Raw genomic sequence first — 20200 nt, 5'->3', positions numbered from 1 at the left:
AAAAATTAATTAGAGAACTATCAGAGTAGGGCAGTAGTTAGTGAAGAAAGTCTAATAAATTAAAGAATCTAAATTAGGTAGCTTGTCTAAAATCCAAGTATTAATCAAAACCCCATCTTTTTAATGAATTCGTTGCACCAAAAGATGGTATAGTGAAGTATAGTGATTAATGAAATGAAATACTAACAATTATTAGAGACTAAAAAATGATTCTTAGAAGCGAGAAACATGCTACACAATTAATCAATTAATGTTTTGTTTTAGCTAGCGTTTGGCCATAGATTTCTAAATATTCTTGGCAAATATTATTTGGATGAAAATTTGGGTGAAATTTCACCATGTGTTTGACCATAGTATTTGGGAAATATATTTCACTTTTTAGAAAAATATGATTTATACCCATAAGTTTTAAAAACTATCAAAACTAACCATAAGTTTGTATTACAAGTCAATTAAATCTTCGTTGCAACAATAACAAATAGTGTTCATGACACTAGAGCAATGTGGTAGTTTGGAGTGAGTGCAACAAACATCATTCCATAAATCGTTAAGTAGACAAAGCACATGACTTTGTTACCATTAGCCTATTGTTCATCATTTTCATCAACAACCATATCATCATTTAATATTCACTGAATATTTCATCACTACTTTGGTGTTCACGTAAAAAATTATGTAATACAACGCAAACAACTACTATAGAGGGTGTTTTTGTAAAAGATAAAAGTTTGGGGTAAAATTTCAATTTTCAAAAGATCCCAAATAATGAGATTTGGCCCAAATACTAGAAAACACTAGTATATGGGAATTTGGGATATTTGCCAAATAACGACAAACTGTATGGACAAACACTATTTGCCAAATTTCCCCCCAAATATTATTTGGGAAATCTATGGCCAAACGGGCCCTTAGTATCTGTCTAATATTTAGTGAGAGGTAGTTGGGATTTGAGGAAATAATTAAGGTGGGTAAAGTTAGAAAACTTAATTATTCTATAAATGCTATTTTAGTTATACACTTTATTTCAATTTTTTTGTTACATTTTAGTTGATGGTTTTTCGAAATAACCTATACCTTGATGAGATAATAATAAAATTTGTGTACATTCTATTCTTCCCAAATCTTACGAATTTCATTGAAATATGTTATTATTGTTATTGTTTAGTTATACAACTTGTTTAACCGACAATCAATAAGTAAAGCATATAAAAATTTCATAAAGCCATTTTTCAACTATTTTAAATTGTACTCTAATTAATCAACACCATAATCTTTTTTATATATATTTTTTTTTAAAAAAAACGAGTTTTAATGAGTATATTATTACCAAAATTAGTTCTATTTTGTTCGACAGTGACAAGTGGCTGCCGACACTCATTTCCGAACCAACCTTGTTGATTAGGCTCGGAATCAGGTTCAGCTTCGCCACTTTCCGGACCTCCTCCTTCTACTTGTCTCTTATATGCTTCATTCACTCTGCTTCCTCATACTACTTCTCTGTTTCTCTACAAAAAGTCTGCAAATTAAATAAATAAAAATCCCATGCAATTCATACAAAACACACAGTTCATGGGATTTTTGAATTTATGAACAATTCCATAAAATATTCAAAGAATTTTTCTGGGTAGTTTTGTGTCAGACTGTTCAGAATTCTACTGTAATTCAGTTGTAGAATTTTTTTTGAAAAAATGTTGCACGCAAAATCAGAGTCAGATATAACAAGTTTAGCTCCGTCGTCGCCGTCGAGGTCACCAAAACGGCCAGTTTACTATGTACAGAGTCCTTCAAGGGACTCACAGGATGGGGATAAATCAGCATCCATGCAGCCGACGCCGAGTTTCAACAGTCCAATGGAATCTCCTTCGCATCCTTCATTTGGGCGGCACTCGAGGAATTCGTCGGCTAGTCGATTTTCCGGGATATTTAGGTCGTCGTCCGGCAGGAAAAATGGCCGGAAAAGGAACGATAAAGGGTGGCCGGAATGTAATGTAATTTTGGAAGAAGGTAAGTATGATGAATTTGATGAGGAGAAGGGATTAACTCGGCGGTGTCAGGCTTTGCTTGCTCTTTTGGGGTTTGTTGTTTTGTTCACTATCTTTTGCCTCATCATATGGGGCGCTGGACGTCCTTTCAAAGCTGAGATTACTGTCAGGGTATGTTTCTTTGCTCCCGTAGAAAGCGAATTCAGAATTTTGAGTTTATTGATTCTAAAAATTTAGTTATAGGATTTTGGCAAAAGCTAATACTCTAGTAGAATGAAATTTCTGAATTTTGTGTTACTACTCCAAATTATGAGACATAGGTAGTATATGTCAGCTTCTGGGCAAGAGGCTAAACTGTCTGCAGTTTTGATGGTGTTTTGGCTTTTATTGCGCATTGGTAATAGATATGACTGTTTTCAGCACTAAACAACATATTAGTACTAACTTTATTGAAATAAACAATGGCACTGTTGGAATTTCGAATTCGAGAGGCAGTGTTTTTCTTTGATATGTAGTTTTCAAATATATACATTTTATTTCAGAAAAACTGAAAGTTTCTGTTTGAATTCATAGTCAGAGTTAGGACAAAGGAAGTTCACACGGGGTGGAGTTGCAATATTGAAATAAGGATTGAAACTATTGTGTGAAATTCCTGTGTGATTTCATGCTTCTAATGGTACTAAGTATCCTGATACAACATCCAATTCCATCTATCATGACACTTCTTTATTGAATTTAGTATGCGTGTGTGACTTGTTATAATTGATCCAATTGATAGTATAGAGGATGGTAGCAGCGAAATCCAAAATTGACATGGTTATATTTCAATAGCAAGTCACTGATAAGCACTCTTTCTCCTCATGATGTTAATTTTTTTGTCAAGAGCTGCAAGTGGGGACTAGGAAAGAAGGCTTAAAAGCCAGAAAGCCAGAAAGCCTTTGGTTCATAGTTCTAGCAAGTTAACCAACTTTTTCTTTGTGGTTCTTTTCAGAGTATGGTTGTGAATAACTTCTACGTTGGTGAAGGTTCGGACTTCACTGGAGTTGTAACTAAGATGATGACAGTGAATGCGTCGTTGAGAATAAGTGTGTACAATCCTGCTACGTTCTATGGCATTCATGTTACCTCCACCCCCATCAATCTCATCTATTCAGACATCGTTGTTGCTAGTGGTCAGGTAATCTCATTACATATTTCTTTCATTTCTTGGTAAGGATATCTCTCTTGTTGTTCTGCCTTTTCAATTAGCAAGCATTGTTTTAGCAGGGTGTTAGATGGACAGTTTGGACTAATTTAGGCAAGGTTAAACAGATTGAGTGAATAATAGATTGGTAATAGACTCCCCAATATTTGTGTGGATAAAGAATGGACGGGTCAAATTGGGCTAAACAAAGGATCGTAACCCAACTCAAAATCATTTTCATTTAGGTGTTTGTTCTTTTATAATTTTGTCTAATTACCAAACTAATAAAAGTTTTTTTTTAATCGTAAACAAACACAAAAACTTATTTTTTAATGTTTTGATAAGTTATTTTTTGGGCTACATTCTGCAGTCCAAATTGACCTTACCCTTTTAGATAGGCTAATTTGTATTATGCTTAAAATAACCTGTCAATCTATATATACCGAGTCTAACTTGCCCAAGTTTGGGGGGTTTGACATGTTATGTTTTTAAAGGGCTCAATGTGACACCCTCTCTCTACGAGCTGCCAAATTCATGGCGGGAAATGTCACCAATGTTGAGAAAACGGAGAAACAACATCGATTAGTAAAACTTGACCTATTGCACGTCTTGCTAACGTCATATTCTTAATTTTCTTTGGTTTTGCAGCTAAAAAAATATTTTCAACCGAGGAAGAGTAGGCGGACCGTGTTAGTGAGCATAGAAGCAACAAAGGTTCCCTTGTATGGAGCTGGATCAAGTCTTGATGCAGCAACCAACGGCGGTTTTAAAGTTCCATTAAAGTTGGAGTTTGAAATCAAGTCGCGCGGAGATGTGGTGGGGAAATTAGTCAGAACAAAGCACAAAAAGGAAATCTCATGTGATTTAGTCATTGACTCAATTAGCACAAAACCCATCAAGTTCAAGAAGAATTCTTGTGTTTACAGCTGAAGAAGATATGATCGTTTGCTTCATTTTCAGTTTGTGTGCAGACAACTTTCTGTAAAATTCTCTTCTTAGCAAAGTTCAATTTTCACTTTGGGTGTGACAAGCTTATGTAAAATTTCTCTTTTTATTAGCAAAGTAAGTCCAATTTTGAGAACACTATATATCATTCGAATAAAATAGCATTTCCCCCAAAAGAACATTGTTGGCTGTAAGTTGAATTGGTGTACATATGTAAGTTTGGGTTCATGAATGATAATTGTATTATGATGATCTATTTACCAACTGTCTATATAAGAGCGTGGGAGGAAGGGAGCGTCCTCCTTCGTATCAAGAGTGTGTTGGGGAGGCTAGGGAAGATGGATTGGATCGAGAGACAATGATCATGCCTCTCCTTTATCGACAAAATTTTCATCATTTTCAGTCTACGGCGTCATTAGTGACCAAAAAAAAGAGTTCCAATTCCAAGTTTCTATTGTTTTACTTTTAGATAGATTGATCAACAATAGCATAAAAAATTGTAAACGAAAATGGGATTTTAAGACATTCTATTAGACTTAAATCAGAAAATGTACTAATTAATGGAAAATGTACTGCTTTAGGAATTGAAAATGGAATTAGCATTTTATAGGTTTAACTTTTTGTGCAACTACAAAAAGAACTTTTTTTTATGTGTTATTATGGTCATATTTTACTTAGTTACAATATTGCCTAATTCCTAACGCCGATAACCATAATGTAAAGCTTAAATTTTCCTATATTACGTTGCCGACTGAAACCGTTAGTCAAATAACATTAAACTACTATTAAAGTATGGTTGAATGGATTGAATTTATTCAGCTTTAACTAAAAGCATTGATTTTGAGGCTTAAATATATAAAAGGTTTTAATAGAAAACGTGTCTAATAGGGAAGTCTTGGGTTCCTATAAATATTTATTGTAACACACTTCAATTATCACCTTTTTCATCTAAACAAGAATGATATTTCAAATAAGAAAAATGAACAAATAATAGTTAAAGTTTGTTTTGATAAATATTTAGTAATAGTTCAGGAAGAAAATTCATATTTGTGACAATATATCTATAGAACTTCAACTCCGAACACTGGGTGGGAAACTAAAAAATAAAAACTGAAAAATCTATGGAACTCCAAAAAGAAAGTACTTCCTCTCTGTTCCAATTTAGTTGTTATGTTTCGCTTTTCGAGAGTCAGCTTGATAATTTTCAAAGCTAAATTAGGTTGCATTCATTCTATATTTCAAAATAAAATTTTAGATATTCAAAATGTCATATTCAAAAACTATACGGAAAGTATTATAAATTGTGACTTTTTTTTCATATCAATATGATGAAAAAATACACTTTAAAATGTTAATCAAAATTTATATCGATTGACTTTCAAAAAAGAAATTATGACAATTTAAAAAAAAATGGAGGGAGTAGGTGTGTTTTTGACTATTTAACCAAAGCAAAAAAAAATGCAGATTATTCTGGAATCGAAGTCAATTTATGTTATACTCCCTCCGTCCAACAATACTTATCCATTATAAATTTTGCACACTTTTTAAAAAACTATAAATAGAAGGGTAATTTTATTATATCACCATTAGAATATAATAAATAGTGATAAGGGTCTGAAAAATACCCCAACTTTGGTCGAATTTGCTGTTGCGTTACTAAACTTTCATGAGGACCTATTACCTCCCTAGATTATTTAATACCGTATTTTAAACATATATATTTTTCCATGTGAACATAAAAAGTAATGCAAAATTATAAATAGTAATGTGTCCACGTGGGCACATATATATCTTTAAAATACAGTATTAAATAGTTCAGGGGGTAAAAAATACGGTATTAAATAGTCTAGGGAGGTAATAGGTCCTTATGAAAGTTTAATATCGCAACAACAAATCCAACCAAAGTTGGGATATTTTTCAAACTCTTATCTCTAAAAAATATAATATCTAGAAAAATGTAATAGAGAAATTATTGTAATTAATAATAATGGTAAATTAGAAATTAAGGAAAAAATTATTTATTAATTTTATAAAATAGACAAATACTATTATTAAACATTTCAAAATAGTAACATTATTATTGAACAGAAAAAGTAAAAAAAATAAAATATCTCTCGAATAAATCTTTGGCGATCAAAATCTAAATTAATCACTCCTAAACACAAGTACCGACATTGGGCTAAAAGAATGATAGCATTAAAATGTGGCGCGATTGACGTTACTTAAATATAAACTCTGGTCAGCCTTGTTCAGCGATGTGCCCCCCACTTCTTCCGTGACTGTCCCCTCACCCTTTTCACTTCACTTTACATCTTCATAGATCCCTATCAAATTTGCACCCATTTTCAGTATAAAAACTAGAAATCCCAACAAGAATTGATCTATATATTCAATAGTTATCATGTTTACTCCAAAACCCTCTTCAAGATTTGTCCTTTTTACCTTAATACTTCTTCTCTTGCTCAGCTTTTTGGCTCCATCAATTTCTTCTGAGCTTGACTTAGATGATGAAGATGGTGATGACATGGAAGGTTTGGAAGAACTCATAGCATTGGATGAAGAAGAAGATTTGCAGCAAAAACCGGAAGGGGCGCATCATGAGAAGCAATCTGAAGCTGAGTTTGTAAGTAAGGCACAAAGAATAGTACTTGAGCTTAATAATGACAATACTAAGAGGGCAATTGATGGAAATGAGTATGTTTTGGTTCTGGGTTACACTCCCTGGTGCGCCAGGAGTGCGGAGTTAATGCCGAAATTTGCTGAGGCTGCTACTGCTCTCAAAGAATTGGGGAGTCCGCTTTTGATGGCGAAGATTGATGCTGAACGATACCCTAAAGTTGCTTCTACTCTCGAGATCAAAGGGTTCCCGACTTTGCTTCTGTTTGTCAATGGCACTTCTCAACCTTACACTGGTGGATTCTCCGCGTAAGCAATTTTTGAATATCTAAATTTTGATTTGATCTAATCCAATTTCGTTTCAAAGATTAGTCAAGTTGACTCTTGTTAAACTAAAAATGCCACATAAATAGGAAAGGAGGGAGTAGTAAGCTAGTACAGTAGTAAAATTAGGAGGACAGACTTGTGTAGCTCTTTATGTTGTGCTTTCATATGTGCATTGGATTTGTTGATTTACATCTGTGGTCCGCATATCAATCAGGGAAGAACTTGTTATCTGGGCAAGGAAGAAGACAGGTGTACCTATTATTAGAATTAGCTCAGATGCTGAAGCAAGACACTTTCTCAAGAAGCATACCATGTTTGTGGTTGGTGTGTTTGAGAAATTTGAGGTATTACCTTTCGTCTCATTTGGCATTCAGTTGATACTATCATTTTTTTATTAGTATAGGAATTAGAGAACTTGTGTAATTCGTTTATTCATATAAAATTGAAATCAAGAATGTATCATATCTTCTAATTTTTAAAAGAAGTATGTTAACATACCAGGGACTTCATATCTTAATAAAGTGAGCACTAGGTCTGATCAATCAATTAATTTTGCCTCAATGCCAGGTTAGTTGGGTTCAGCCATATGAATCATCTGGTTCATTCCTCTATATACATGATCAAAATTCATTCCAAAATTAAATAAATTTTAATGTAAAGTAAATTAGGGGTTCTCTAAGACTGCATACTATCAAAATGTCACAGTTACTCTTACTTTTGACATAGAAGGTTCTACACTGCTGTGTCTCAAAAAAAAAAGTTTCTAAACTGGTACCAACTAAGTCCTCTTTGATCTGAAACAGAAATAAAAGCTTAATAGTAGGATGGTTGATAAGGAAAGGCATTTCTAGCTGCTTTTTCCTTGTAACTATTGCTATATGCTGTTTATTTTTTCATTTTTTCACCTAAAAGTTGATTCTGTTTATGTATCCTTCATCTCTTAGAGTATCTTTGCTACTTCATTTCTTCTGATAGAAGTTAGTAAATAGTATTGCTTTAGTTTTCACCTTTACGTGTTTTATTTATTGTCTTATAACTGCCTATGATGCACCAGGGGACAACATCTAGTGAAGTTCAGTGTTATTTGTTTGTTCAACTCAACTTTATCCACCCATGGTTTGGTTAATGATGAAATCATTCTGTACATTTAATTTTCTGCTTTATAATGCATACAACATAATAAGGACATTTTTAGATAGGCTAAAATAAATATAAGGACATTTTTAGAGTATCTTTGCTACTTCATTTAAGGACATTTTTAATTAGGTTATAATGCATACAACCTTCCTGTTTTAGTCGAATTTCCCTCATCTCACCAAAATATAAATAGGCTACCGAACAAAATAGTTTGTGGAAAGATTTGCTTCTGACATGCATGTATAATCATACAGGGACCTGATTATGATGAATTTACAAAAGCAGCTGAAATGGACAATGAAATTCAGTTTGTGGAAACTAACAATGCAGAATTTGCCAAGCACCTCTTCCCTGATTTTAAGCCAACCAGACTTTTCCTTGGTCTAGTTAAAAGTGAGCCAGAGAAATACACTGATTATGGTAGGTTTCCTATTTTTAGATTCCAGAGTTACATTTTACACCACTTCCGTGCTCAAGAATTACTATTCTCTCACGATAGATGGTTGTTCCTGACTATGCCTGCAGCCGAGCAGTTAAATCTACAACTGCTTATTCATTGAATGGCTAAAAGTTTGGAAAGATTAAATGGCTATATCATTCCCTAATCTCTAGGAACATTGCTGTTACTTTTTAATCTAGACTTGATTTTTTCAGTAGCATTGCATTGTTTAATAGCATATCACTATTCACATCATTGATATGGTTTGCAGAAGGAATCTTCAGTACAGATGGAATCTTACAGTTTTTGGATGATAACAAGTTCCCCTTAACTACAGTACTTACTGAACTTAACGCTGCTAGAGTTTACTCCAACACAAACAAACTTCAGGTAACTTTTGTGCCTGACTCATTGTACTTTATATCTTCTGTTTCCCAAAGTGATTGACATCTCCATTTAATTGTAATTCATATGCTCATGCACTTCTTAGTATTTCATAATATAAAGACTTGCATTTCTCTATGAAAGAAAGGTGAAGAAAACAAAGGCTGTTCTCCTGTATTGTTGAAACAATGTTAGTCTTTGATATTTGTGAAAACACTTGTATATCCAAGTGTTGATTTTATCAAAATCATCTTTGAGCTGGTATAGAGTCAGCAATTTTATCCATGAGAAGCAGAGGTCAGCTGTAACACCAATAATTTCATCGTTTTTTTTTCTTGCGTGGACATTTTTACTTTCACAAATATATGTTAAAACACCTATAATAAGAAGAGGAGACTACTAACAAAGTTCGTTACAATTCTGAGCATCTATTGTTGTTTAACCAGACTGGACTTAGCTTTTGCTGTTGGATATAGAGTTTGTAACAAACACTTTTATGAGGAAATTCTCATCTCTCCAGCCAACACACTGTTCAATGTATATCTAGTTCTTGAATTTTTTAAAGAGACTGTAATCATGTACTAATGTGTGATAATTGTTGGATTGTTATAATGTGTGATAATTGTTGGATTGTTACCTATGTTTCAATGCCATATAGGTGTTGATAATTGCTGAGCCTGATGACTTCAAGAAACTTGTGGAACCTTTGCAAGACGTTGCAAGAAAGTTCAAATCAAAGGTTTCTCTCTTGTCTGGATCTAGTGAACCAGATTTTTCTTCCTTTCTGGATTTGTGTAATTGACATCTGCCTTTCGATTGCAGATAATGTTCATATTTGTAGATATTAGAGAGGAAAATCTTGCAAAGCCCTTCCTCAGTATGGTTGGTCTAGAAGAATCAAAAGACTCCGTGGTTAGTTTTTCATGAAGTATTTTTCAACTTCTCGATATTAGCTATTTATTAAGTTTGCTCAGACAACCCTTCCTTTGTGTGGATGCACAGGTAGTATCTTTCAACTACAGTAGCAGCTTGAAGTACTTGTTGGAGTCAGATACCACACCAACAAGCATAGAAGTATCAATATCTCTCTAATTGCTTTCTTTCTAGGCCTTTTCAAATTATGATTTGAAATTCACATTGCGGATTGATTTCTGCAGGACTTTTGTTCAGGTCTTCTGAGTGGAACTGTGTCACCATACTACAAATCACAACCAATTCCTGATAACGTAATTCTTTTAACAATAATTCTCATGATGTCAGTTTATGTTTTGGCAATTAGGAAAACATTATTTGCAGTTCTTTAGCTTGCCTAATTTAAGTTACGTTAGTAGTATAGCTTGTATCTGGCATAATGGTCTGGTAATTTCCGTAATAACTAGCTGAAAAATTCTCTGGATTTACAGAGAATGTATCACATCATACTCGTAATAATAGCTCAACAAGCTTTCTTGTGTTACACTATATCCGTTGTCTGAGCATTAACTTTACTAGTTCTGATCAGAATTTCTGCTATAGCATCAATTTATCTACATGCTCTGGAGCTTCCTTTAGTGCCATAACATACTTTGTGGTCTGCCTCATCTCTGCGCCAGAGGATTTTGTTATGTTGATTGATCAAGTTCTGTGCTTGTCTAATCCGGAATTGTTTTAAATCATAATTTCTATTACAGATGCAGCTTATGTTTTTTGATCTGATCCTTTTTGCTTGACATTAGCCGAGGAAAATTTGATATAGTTATGTTTATAAAAGAAAGTTGTATTAACTCTAAAGAACCTTTGCTCCATAATTGCAGAAGAACATGAGCATTCTGACAGTTGTTGGTAAGACCTTTGATGAATTGATCCTGAACAGTCCCGAAAACATTCTTCTAGAGGTTTGTATTGTTTTACACAAATCAGACACTTGTTGAAACTTCAGTCTCATTTTCTTAAGTGTTTGTTAGAGTTCTTGAGCATTTGGTATATGAATTAACTGCAGAGGAAAAATGACATACTTTTTCCTTTGTTGAGGAAACTCACATTAAAGATGTTATGCATAATCTTATAGTTTCATAATAATGTATCTCTACTCATGTACTGAAGATATACACACCATGGTGCATAAATTGTGAAACCACAAGCAAGCAAATGGAGAAGTTGGCCAAGCATTTCAAAGGTTTGGACAACTTGATCTTTGCAAGGATAGATGCTTCCCTAAATGAACATCCGAAATTACAGGTGAGGATACAAAAAACTTTATTCTTTTGATCTAAATTGATACCGTGCTCAGATCCTTGATGCTTTTGATGAAAAAATTCCTGTCTGAATATTTTGTCCAGACATTAAGTTACCAACAACTAGGCCTCGGTCCCAAACAAGTTGGGGTCGGCTATATGAATTTTCACTGGTCATGATTCTCCATTTAAATTCATCTCAAACCAACATTATGCAGAATATGCATTAAGTTACGACTCCGTTTAGCATCCATAGATATATATGACATAAGGTCGAGTTTTCCTCCTTGGAGAAGTGGATTGAGTTTAGAGAAAGGAATCAATAGAAAATTCCTACAAGGGATGTGAAATTACAAACTTTTTCCCCAGAATTTACCCTAAATTACTTTCCACTACCTTGACAGATGTTCTGTGATACACAATGCTGTATTTGCCCAGATATTTGCTTTCATCAAAAACCTAATATCAATATCTTCAGAATATTTGACTGTGGATTATGTTATTGACACACAATTTCATCTTTAGAAATTCACCTTAGAGATCCAGATAAGGGGAAGGCAAAAGTCTCCTCTATTAGAGTTCCTTCCTTTCCATCAGTTTAGAGGATTCTGCCACCAAACTCTTCTTGACTCTTTGTGTCCACTGCATGGATTCTTCTGGTAGCCAACAACAGATATGCCTAGTTGAACTCTGTTACATTATTTGTACCTTGAAATAGTCTCGTGTCAGTTCTATCATTTTTTATGTGTGCTAGAGAAACAGTTGAATTGTATCTTGTCTAGCATAAACTGCAAAGAGAGTATCCCAAATTTATGCTAATGATGGGAGATGTCTAGCATCTTAAGATTCTGATTAGTTATTAATATTGAATTTGCTCTTACCAACATCCAGGTTGATGACTATCCAACTCTTCTCTTCTACTTAGCAGATGACAAGACTAATCCAGTAAGCTCTAATGATTAATACAATTTGATAGTTTCTATTTTCCTTGCTCCCCTTTTAATGGGTTTCCCTGTTGAATTTTCTTGTGTAGATACCACTTCCTACAAAATCAAGCACAAAAGAATTGGCTGCTCTCATCAACAAGAATTTGAAAGAATACAGCCGTGAAATTAGAGATGAACTATAGGAAACAGTTTCATGCAGGGACAAGCTAATTAGTTTGAAGACGAGGAGAATTATACATCATATATATGATACCTGCCGGTTATATGAGTAGATATTTCAGAGAGTTGAGATAGAGGTCAACAGTTGAGTAAACAGTTGAGCATATTGACGTGAACATTTCTGTAACCCCATCCAAAACCTGAATTTAAATACATAGTATACTATTACATGTATTTGGAGCATATTGTATGATTTAAAATGTTGGGATTACATCACATGTTGATGCTTATATCTAGTGCTCAATCAACTTTGAGTTGAATAACAAGTCAAGTTTGCATGTGTTTTGGAATTAAAGATAACAAGCCCATCAAATTCATCGCAAATGTTTTGGGGTAGTTCCACTTGATTGTTTCCTTTGTAACCCACTTACCTAACTAATCTAAATTCACATCGCATAGAGCCAATAAATAGGGAAGCTGTGTGTCAAGATATCGAGATATTTGTTTAACAGTTGAGAGCCTTATCAATCATAGACAAGCATTTACAAATACTGCAAATTGGCTCCGTCAATGTGAACAATCGATTTTAAGTTGTGTACACATCAAATACAATTTACATTTATAATGCCTAAGTTGATTTCCTGAAGCTGACAACCATAATGACCAAATACATGAAATGAATTCAATTCAATTTTTTTGCCTAAGGATTATATGCACATATATTATCAAACCCCATATGTTGTCCTTCGTTGATCTTTTTAATCGTGTCTGCTATGCCAAATCCACCTGCAGACATTACCAGATAAATGAGCCAATGATCAAAAGTAGAGAATGCTTCCATCTGAGTGAAAACATCAAGAAACTTGCCTAATGATATTGCGCTCACAAAGATTGTGAAGGCCAAAATGAAGATAATCACAGAGGCTCTACCAACTATGCTAATTATTTTTCGTACAACATGCTGTCCTACTAAGGCTGCAATACTGGCCACGGCAATAAAATACAGTGCTGAAACATATCCAGAGAAAAAAAGAACGTGTTAGTAAACAAGTAAACAGATTCCCAGGTTTCTTCATTACCAATCATTACTACAAGCTTTGAATCATTGAATGTAATTGCTTGAATACCACCTATCTAAGAAGATGATTCTTTTTTAAGGCTTCAAAGCATCGCCCTTACCATATGGTACTGGAAAACGTCCTAGCAAGTAATATTGTATGACGGACATGGAGGAGGAAAATATCATCACAAAAGCAGCAGTAGCACTTGATACCTACATTAAAAAAAAATTACTACCTGTGTGAGTGCCTCTTTGAGGAGTTGGGAACCTAAATAGGCCACAAAAATATAAAAGTGACCAAAATAAGTCACTATTTTAGAAAAGTAACTAAAATAGGCTTAGTGGAAGAAAAAATTCCACTTTATCTAATATTCTAAACATTTTCCGTTAGTCCCATAACGTGTATATTTTAATATATAACGGAACTATTTCCTACACTTTATAAAATGGAACTATTTCTTACACTTTTATAAAGTGTAAGTTTTTCTTACACTTTGTAAAGTGGAACTTTTTCTTACACTTTATAAAGTGTAAGAAAAATTTTTGTTTAATAAAGTGAAACTTTTTCTTACACTTTATAAAGTGAAACTTTTTCTTACACTTTATAAAGTGAAACTTTTTCTTACACTTTATAAAGTGAAACTTTTTCTTACACTTTATAAAGTGAAACTTTTTCTTTAATATATAACGGAACTATTTCCTACACTTTATAAAATGGAACTATTTCTTACACTTTATAAAGTGTAAGAAAAAATTCTGTTTTACAAAGAGGAATATTTTTCACGTTTTTATCTCTTTATGAAGTTTTTGCAGTGTTTGTCATACAATTATATTGATTTGACATATCATAAAAACGGAAAAAACTATTACAATATGTATTTTTATTTTTTTATTCTGAAAAATCCTCCAATCTCTATTTAAGGACGTTCAAACATAGTTGATAGCACCTACAACATAAAGTCTTCTATATTTGTTCATTTCAATCTCAAAAAAAAAAATGTCTTCTAAATCAAAAGTTAGTGTTTCGATTTATTGGGATGGCGAAATTATACATGACGGAAATACCGTTTATTATAAGTGTCATCCCAAATACAATGCAAAATATTAAATTAATGTTCGATATCACAAAAAAATTTCATCAATTTATAAAAGAATGGGTATAAACAGTACTGTTTATAATTTGATTATAGTCGGAAAATACCCTACTTCATTTTTATCACAAGGACAAGTAAATTTTGGAGAGTGGATTATCTATAATGACGAATCGTTGACCGACTTTTTGAGGGTTCCAAATGACTACATAGATCAAATCAAGTTAACAATACTTGAAATCTATGTTAGGAAGGAGCCTAAGACTAGTCAACAACGTTCTTAAAGTGGAACTTTTTCTTACACTTTATAAAGTGTAAGAAATAGTTCCATTTTATAAAGTGTAGGAAATAGTTCTGTTATATATTAAAATATACACGTTATGGGACTAACGGAAAACGTTTAGAATATTAGATAAAGTGGAATTTTTTCTTCCACTAAGCCTATTTTAGTTACTTCCTAAAGTAGTGGCTTATTTTGGTCACTTTTATGTTTTTGTGGCCTATTTAGGTTCCCTGTCCCTCTTTGAGAAACTACAACTGTTTAATTTAGGACAAGATACTTCTTTTCTCTTTAATCATCAGGATGTTCCGAACTAGAAGTATTAAAAGAGATGAAATGCACCTGAGGAGGAATCCCTAGCTCCAGAAACAATGGACCCAAAATGAATCCACCACCAAGACCTAGCAGACCACCAACTATACCAGCCAAAATGCCGCAGCAACAGTAAAGAATCAACTGATGCACTTTCCATGTTATTACTGCTTCTCCACTCGAAAGAATCACCCTTGATCCCTTGTACAAGCAAACAGCTTCATATGCAGAAGCTCCAACAGCGATGGGGAGCTGAAAAGTAGGATAAACAGAAATTTTTAACTTTGTTAGTCAAAATTCTCTTTTCAAGTGAAGGAGAAGCTCATTTGGCTCATTCGACACGACCAGAAAGCAGGGGCCAGTTACAAATTATCAATTTAATACCACATAAGCTTTAGATCACACAACTTATAATTTAATTCTTCTCTGTCAAATGACATTGATAGGATTAATGGGATTTAGATGTGAATGAGAATGAGGGGCGAATTACTTACTCTGAGAAACAGTTCCGTTTACATCTAAATAACAATTAACTACCTGCAAGAGGCTTAAGGTCCAATATGTCGTGGAACAAGTTGGGGCATAATTCTGTATATAAAAAAGGCTCTCCAAATCAGTAAGGTAATATTGCATGAAAGCACAGAATGTAATCATCAACATCTAAAAGTAACAAAAGCAGGAACCTTGGAGACATGTAGAAATAGGATTATGATCCAGACAGCAATAAGTCTGGTGGTATCCTTCCAGTACATATTGTCAAAAATTGAGACCTGGAGTAGCTCAAGAAATCAGCATTGAAGAAATGTCACATCTAAATTCAGGAAAAAATATAAACTAGGATATTGTTTTAAGGAGTAGAGTAGATTGCGATGGACAGAAAAGTTTAGTGTGTGAAATAATTTGTGACACGGAGAGTATTAAGTACCTCCTTTGCTTTATAAACTTCATTTGAAAAAGTAGAATCATTTTTCGGACCTCCAGGTATAAGCTTGTATGCAACTTCTTCAACACCAGCATCTGATTTCAGTTTTAGAATATTACACAGATTTTCAAATATCCCTGTTGAGGTGTAGAAGATAGAGAAAATCGGCACTCACCATTAGATGTCAAGCGCCTAGCTGCTTCCTGGACGTGAAAGAAATATAGATGTATTACGAGTATATACTAAAAGACATTCTTGTCTTGTTCTCTACAATCACAGAAAAGGACCAAGAGACAACCTTTTTAATAATAGTTTCTTTCCTCCATGTCTCAACGCCCTTGAAGAATGCCTTGGTTGATGCAGCTAAGAGTCCCACAACCAATGAGAATACATACTGACAAAACAGACAAAATTGCAGCTGAAAATAGCAGTTACCTAAGAAAAGAATGATCAATAAGATTGTAACCATCCACTCGGCAAAAAGTATATTTAGTGCAACTCCAATACTGATCCCCAACAACAACATTGGTTGGAAAAGAAGAGCTAGATCATAATCAATGATGGGCAGGTCAAGTGATGGATGCCTCAGCTTAAGACAGTAGTAGACAGTTGCACCTGCTGCACCAGTGATCATACCTGCCAAGAAAAGCAAAAAACGGCGTAAAGCATGGAGATGATGATGTTGCAAAATGTGTTTAATCTAGGAAATACAAAAGGATAAAGGAAATTTTGGGACTCCTCTCAGAAGGCCACAACAAAGACTCGAGCTACTAAAAGACACAAAGTATTTGCAAGCACTTTGGAGTAATATCAAACAAGAAGTTTGACCTCTTAAAATCAAGTTTCAATTACAAATGTGTGTGAAACTAATAAGATTATAAATGAACTCTTACATTTTGATATTGCAGTTGATGTTTTTGGATCAAATCCAATGATCAAAGTAAGCACGGGGACAAAGATACCCCCTCCCCCGACACCTCCTACACTCCCAAAAGCAGCACCAAAGAATCCAATTACTGAACCAACAATCAACCTCCACCCAAATTCCAGTTCCTGCATTGCATAAAGCTCTTCATTGACAACATCCACTTCATTACATCAACATCTTGCCCAAAACTCAAACAGCCAAAAAAAAAAAAACAGCTTTTGAGCTAGTCAATCGTCACAGAGGTGGGTGCTGCTTATGCATTATTAATTCAACTAAACCCGTTTTCGACACAAAACATGGATATATATGCTAAAAATCTCGTAACATTTTAACAAGTACTCCATTAAAAATCTCGTAACATTTTAACAAGTACTCCATTAAGTTTTGAATTGCACCCAATGGTGTGGGTCTAGTGGTCACTGAGGTGTGTCGAGAATAATGAGGTCTCTGGTTCAAACTAGCCTTAGTGGACAGAGATACCTGGAACATGATGCTTGTGGGAGTTGGCAGTTATCCCGTGGAATTAATCAAGGTAAAAAAAGAAATTGAATCCAGAATTTGAGACCTACAATAAGTAAGGTGCTAAAAAACTTGAAAAGATTTGAACTTTTCATGTTTAAACTCTGGATCCATCTATGAATCATCATATCAGTTATCATTTGATCTCATAAATATGCCATAAAAAGTAAAGTGTTGTATAGGTAAGAACTTGAACTTACAGGCCAAACATGGTGGTAATGAATCTCACTCTTTCTCCAAAAAATATTGAATAGATCAAATAAGTAACTTGACTCATAGCTATGAGTTGTTCCATTGTTGCTCAAAGTGGTCTCATATGGAATTTGCTCGGCAGAAGCAACAGTAGTTAAAGCTAGAACAAGCAAACCACTCACAGCAACTCCATATTTTCTCAAACCCTTCAATTTAAATTCAGTTTTAGCCATCAATTTCTGAGTCTCCACCTTTTCACTCTTCTAAGATAGACAAGAATAAATATTGACCAAGTCAGAAACCTGGAAAATAAGCTCAAATTAGAAACAAGAAAAATCAAGAATTACAAAAGTAAATACAAGAAAAATAGCAACTTTGGAATAAAAGTAGAAAAAAGGAAGGCAATTTTATGAGTTGAGAGTTGAACTTTTCCAATATCAATACAGAGGAGACTGAAGGTACACTTTTGCTTTTTGACAACGTTTGAAATCAGCTTGCTTCAGCTCTTTAATGGCAATTTTTTGACTCTGCCTTTCATTATTTTTCTCGCACCCATAGTTGTCTTTCTTTGTTAACAGCTGGGTGATACTGTCGCGCCAATTTAAATGCTAAAAGTTGAGATGACTACTTTTCGAGTAAGAAATTTTATTAAGGATATTTAGTACGAAGGATGGATGCATAGAGATAGTACAAAAGATGGAATAAATAATCTCCAAATTAACTAAATCTTTATTCCTTGTATTAATAAATGACACTTATGAGAACTCTAGGTAAAGAAAAAGCTAATGAAATTCAATATCTACTTATAAATATTATAAAATTATTAGTTTTAGTCTTATATCAACATTAAAAGAAATTACTTTTTAAAATTTGGATAAACTTCTTGCGTCCTACCTTCACCCTCCTCTCTCTCTCTTCGTTTTCCTCAAAAGTTTTTTTATTTTACTGTTATCTGTTAATAGCCTTTTCATTGCTACAACCTACAGATGTAAACTAAGATATAGAAACTCGTGATACTGAAATTATTGAGTTTATTCTTAATTATCATTTGGCACTTGACCAACCAATAAGCATCTCCTCACATAGAGAAGTAGTCAATTTCAAAGTAATAGTACTCAAATAATTTTGAATATAAATGCAGGGTTGGCTTAGCAATGATTTAGGTATATGTTAGATAAGAAGATGGGACATAGTGTAGCAATGAAAAGTCCTTCCTCGTACATTTATGTAACGTCGTCACTAATTACTACCATTAACTAAGATTTATTTGTATCTGTAATGTAATGTTGCTCATTGGAGAGAAAATAAAATAAAAAAATTCAACAGTACATTAGATACAGTATATTAAAAATAAGATGCGATATATAGAATTTATAAAGTTGAGAATTGGGGCATAGGCCCCCCACGGCCCCTGTTGTACGTTTAAGTGGTGATATAAAGTCAACAATGTCTATCAGCTAAATCCAACACATCATGGCCCATCTTCACTAGTATTTAATTTCCATGTGTGAGTTGATATCTTACTGAACTGCTATTTATTAGTAATAAAATAATAGATAATGTTGCCCGTGTGTTAATCTATCGTAAAAATACTATAAATCATGATAATTGACAACATAAAATATGTTTTGAAAAAGATACAAAAAATTCCATTGATTCTTGAAGTTAATCTATCGTAAAAATACTATAAATCATGATAATTGACAACATAAAATATTTCAAAAATAAATACATTTAAAAAAATTCGATTGATTCTTGAAATTAATCTATCGTTAAAATTTATGTATAAAATACAATAAATCGTGATAATTGACAACTTAAAATATTTATTAAAAATGCACAAAAAAAGAAATTAACTGATTCTTAAAATTAATCTATCAATGTCACATAAAATGAGACAAAAGTAGTAATATGTATTATTTAATGTCAAATTACTGAAAGCTACGTAAAATGTATTGTAAATCTTAACAATTAACAACATTTGATTAACTCTTGAAATTTTATCTATGCTACATACATTGAGACAAGTGGAGTAATATATATTAAGTATTTACAAATTACGTAAAAATATTATATTATTAACAACTTAAAATATTTAAAAATCATATTAAATTTAAATAACTCACTATATTTTATCTGTGTCACATACATTAGGACAAAAAATAATAGTTATTGGGCCCGTGCGTAAGAGAGTTTATGCCCAAGTATAATATATAATATTCAATGACTCTCCAAATTTCATTTGTGTCACATAAATTGAGACAACAAAAATAGCATATATTTCGTCCATTTTAATTTATTTGTCTTAATTTTTTTTTTATATTTACAAATTGCGTAAAAATACTATAAATCATGATAATTGACAACATAAAATATGTTTTGAAAAAGATACAAAAAATTCCATTGATTCTTGAAGTTAATCTATCGTAAAAATACTATAAATCATGATAATTGACAACATAAAATATTTCAAAAATAAATACATTTAAAAAAATTCGATTGATTCTTGAAATTAATCTATCGTTAAAAATTATGTATAAAATACAATAAATCGTGATAATTGA

The 20200-nt window shown here is 33.0% G+C and overlaps 3 protein-coding genes across 5 annotated transcripts; 2 read left to right on the top strand and 1 right to left on the bottom strand.

Annotated features, from left to right (window-relative positions):
* Positions 1-1478: 1478 nt before the first annotated feature.
* On the top strand, positions 1479-4359 carry LOC102588977 (uncharacterized). The gene is made up of 3 exons (XM_006343010.2): positions 1479-2153; positions 2974-3159; positions 3814-4359. The coding sequence occupies exons 1-3, from the start codon at positions 1689-1691 to the stop codon at positions 4093-4095; spliced, it is 933 nt and encodes a 310-aa protein (XP_006343072.1). The 5' UTR covers positions 1479-1688; the 3' UTR covers positions 4096-4359.
* A 1987-nt stretch (positions 4360-6346) lies between these two features.
* Positions 6347-12672, top strand: LOC102588649 (protein disulfide isomerase-like 1-6). Its single transcript, XM_006343009.2, has 12 exons — positions 6347-7035; positions 7268-7397; positions 8445-8610; positions 8901-9019; positions 9672-9752; positions 9836-9925; positions 10016-10087; positions 10171-10239; positions 10807-10887; positions 11096-11230; positions 12118-12171; positions 12260-12672. The coding sequence occupies exons 1-12, from the start codon at positions 6512-6514 to the stop codon at positions 12353-12355; spliced, it is 1617 nt and encodes a 538-aa protein (XP_006343071.1). The 5' UTR covers positions 6347-6511; the 3' UTR covers positions 12356-12672.
* Positions 12673-12873: 201 nt separating this feature from the next.
* On the bottom strand, positions 12874-18276 carry LOC102587876 (uncharacterized). Of its 3 annotated transcripts, none has more exons than XM_006343006.2 (13): positions 18043-18276; positions 17645-17938; positions 16891-17050; positions 16433-16633; positions 16296-16360; positions 16173-16200; positions 16001-16092; positions 15759-15845; positions 15613-15663; positions 15106-15327; positions 13512-13605; positions 13200-13340; positions 12874-13118 (listed from the first exon to the last, which is right to left on the bottom strand). In XM_006343006.2, the coding sequence occupies exons 2-13, from the start codon at positions 17867-17869 to the stop codon at positions 13033-13035; spliced, it is 1452 nt and encodes a 483-aa protein (XP_006343068.1). In that variant the 5' UTR covers positions 17870-17938; positions 18043-18276; the 3' UTR covers positions 12874-13032. The 3 variants fall into 3 exon arrangements, with proteins under 3 accessions (XP_006343068.1, XP_006343069.1, XP_015162265.1); XM_006343007.2 differs by having other exon boundaries at positions 18064-18276; XM_015306779.1 differs by having other exon boundaries at positions 18101-18276.
* Between the last annotated feature and the right edge of the window lie 1924 nt (positions 18277-20200).

This window comes from Solanum tuberosum, unplaced genomic scaffold (assembly GCF_000226075.1).
Source record: "Solanum tuberosum cultivar DM 1-3 516 R44 unplaced genomic scaffold, SolTub_3.0 scf00040, whole genome shotgun sequence".
NCBI classification, from domain to species: domain Eukaryota; kingdom Viridiplantae; phylum Streptophyta; class Magnoliopsida; order Solanales; family Solanaceae; genus Solanum; species Solanum tuberosum.
The sequence above is the reverse complement of the archived record's forward strand: the minus strand, read 5'-3'. Positions and strand labels throughout refer to the sequence as shown.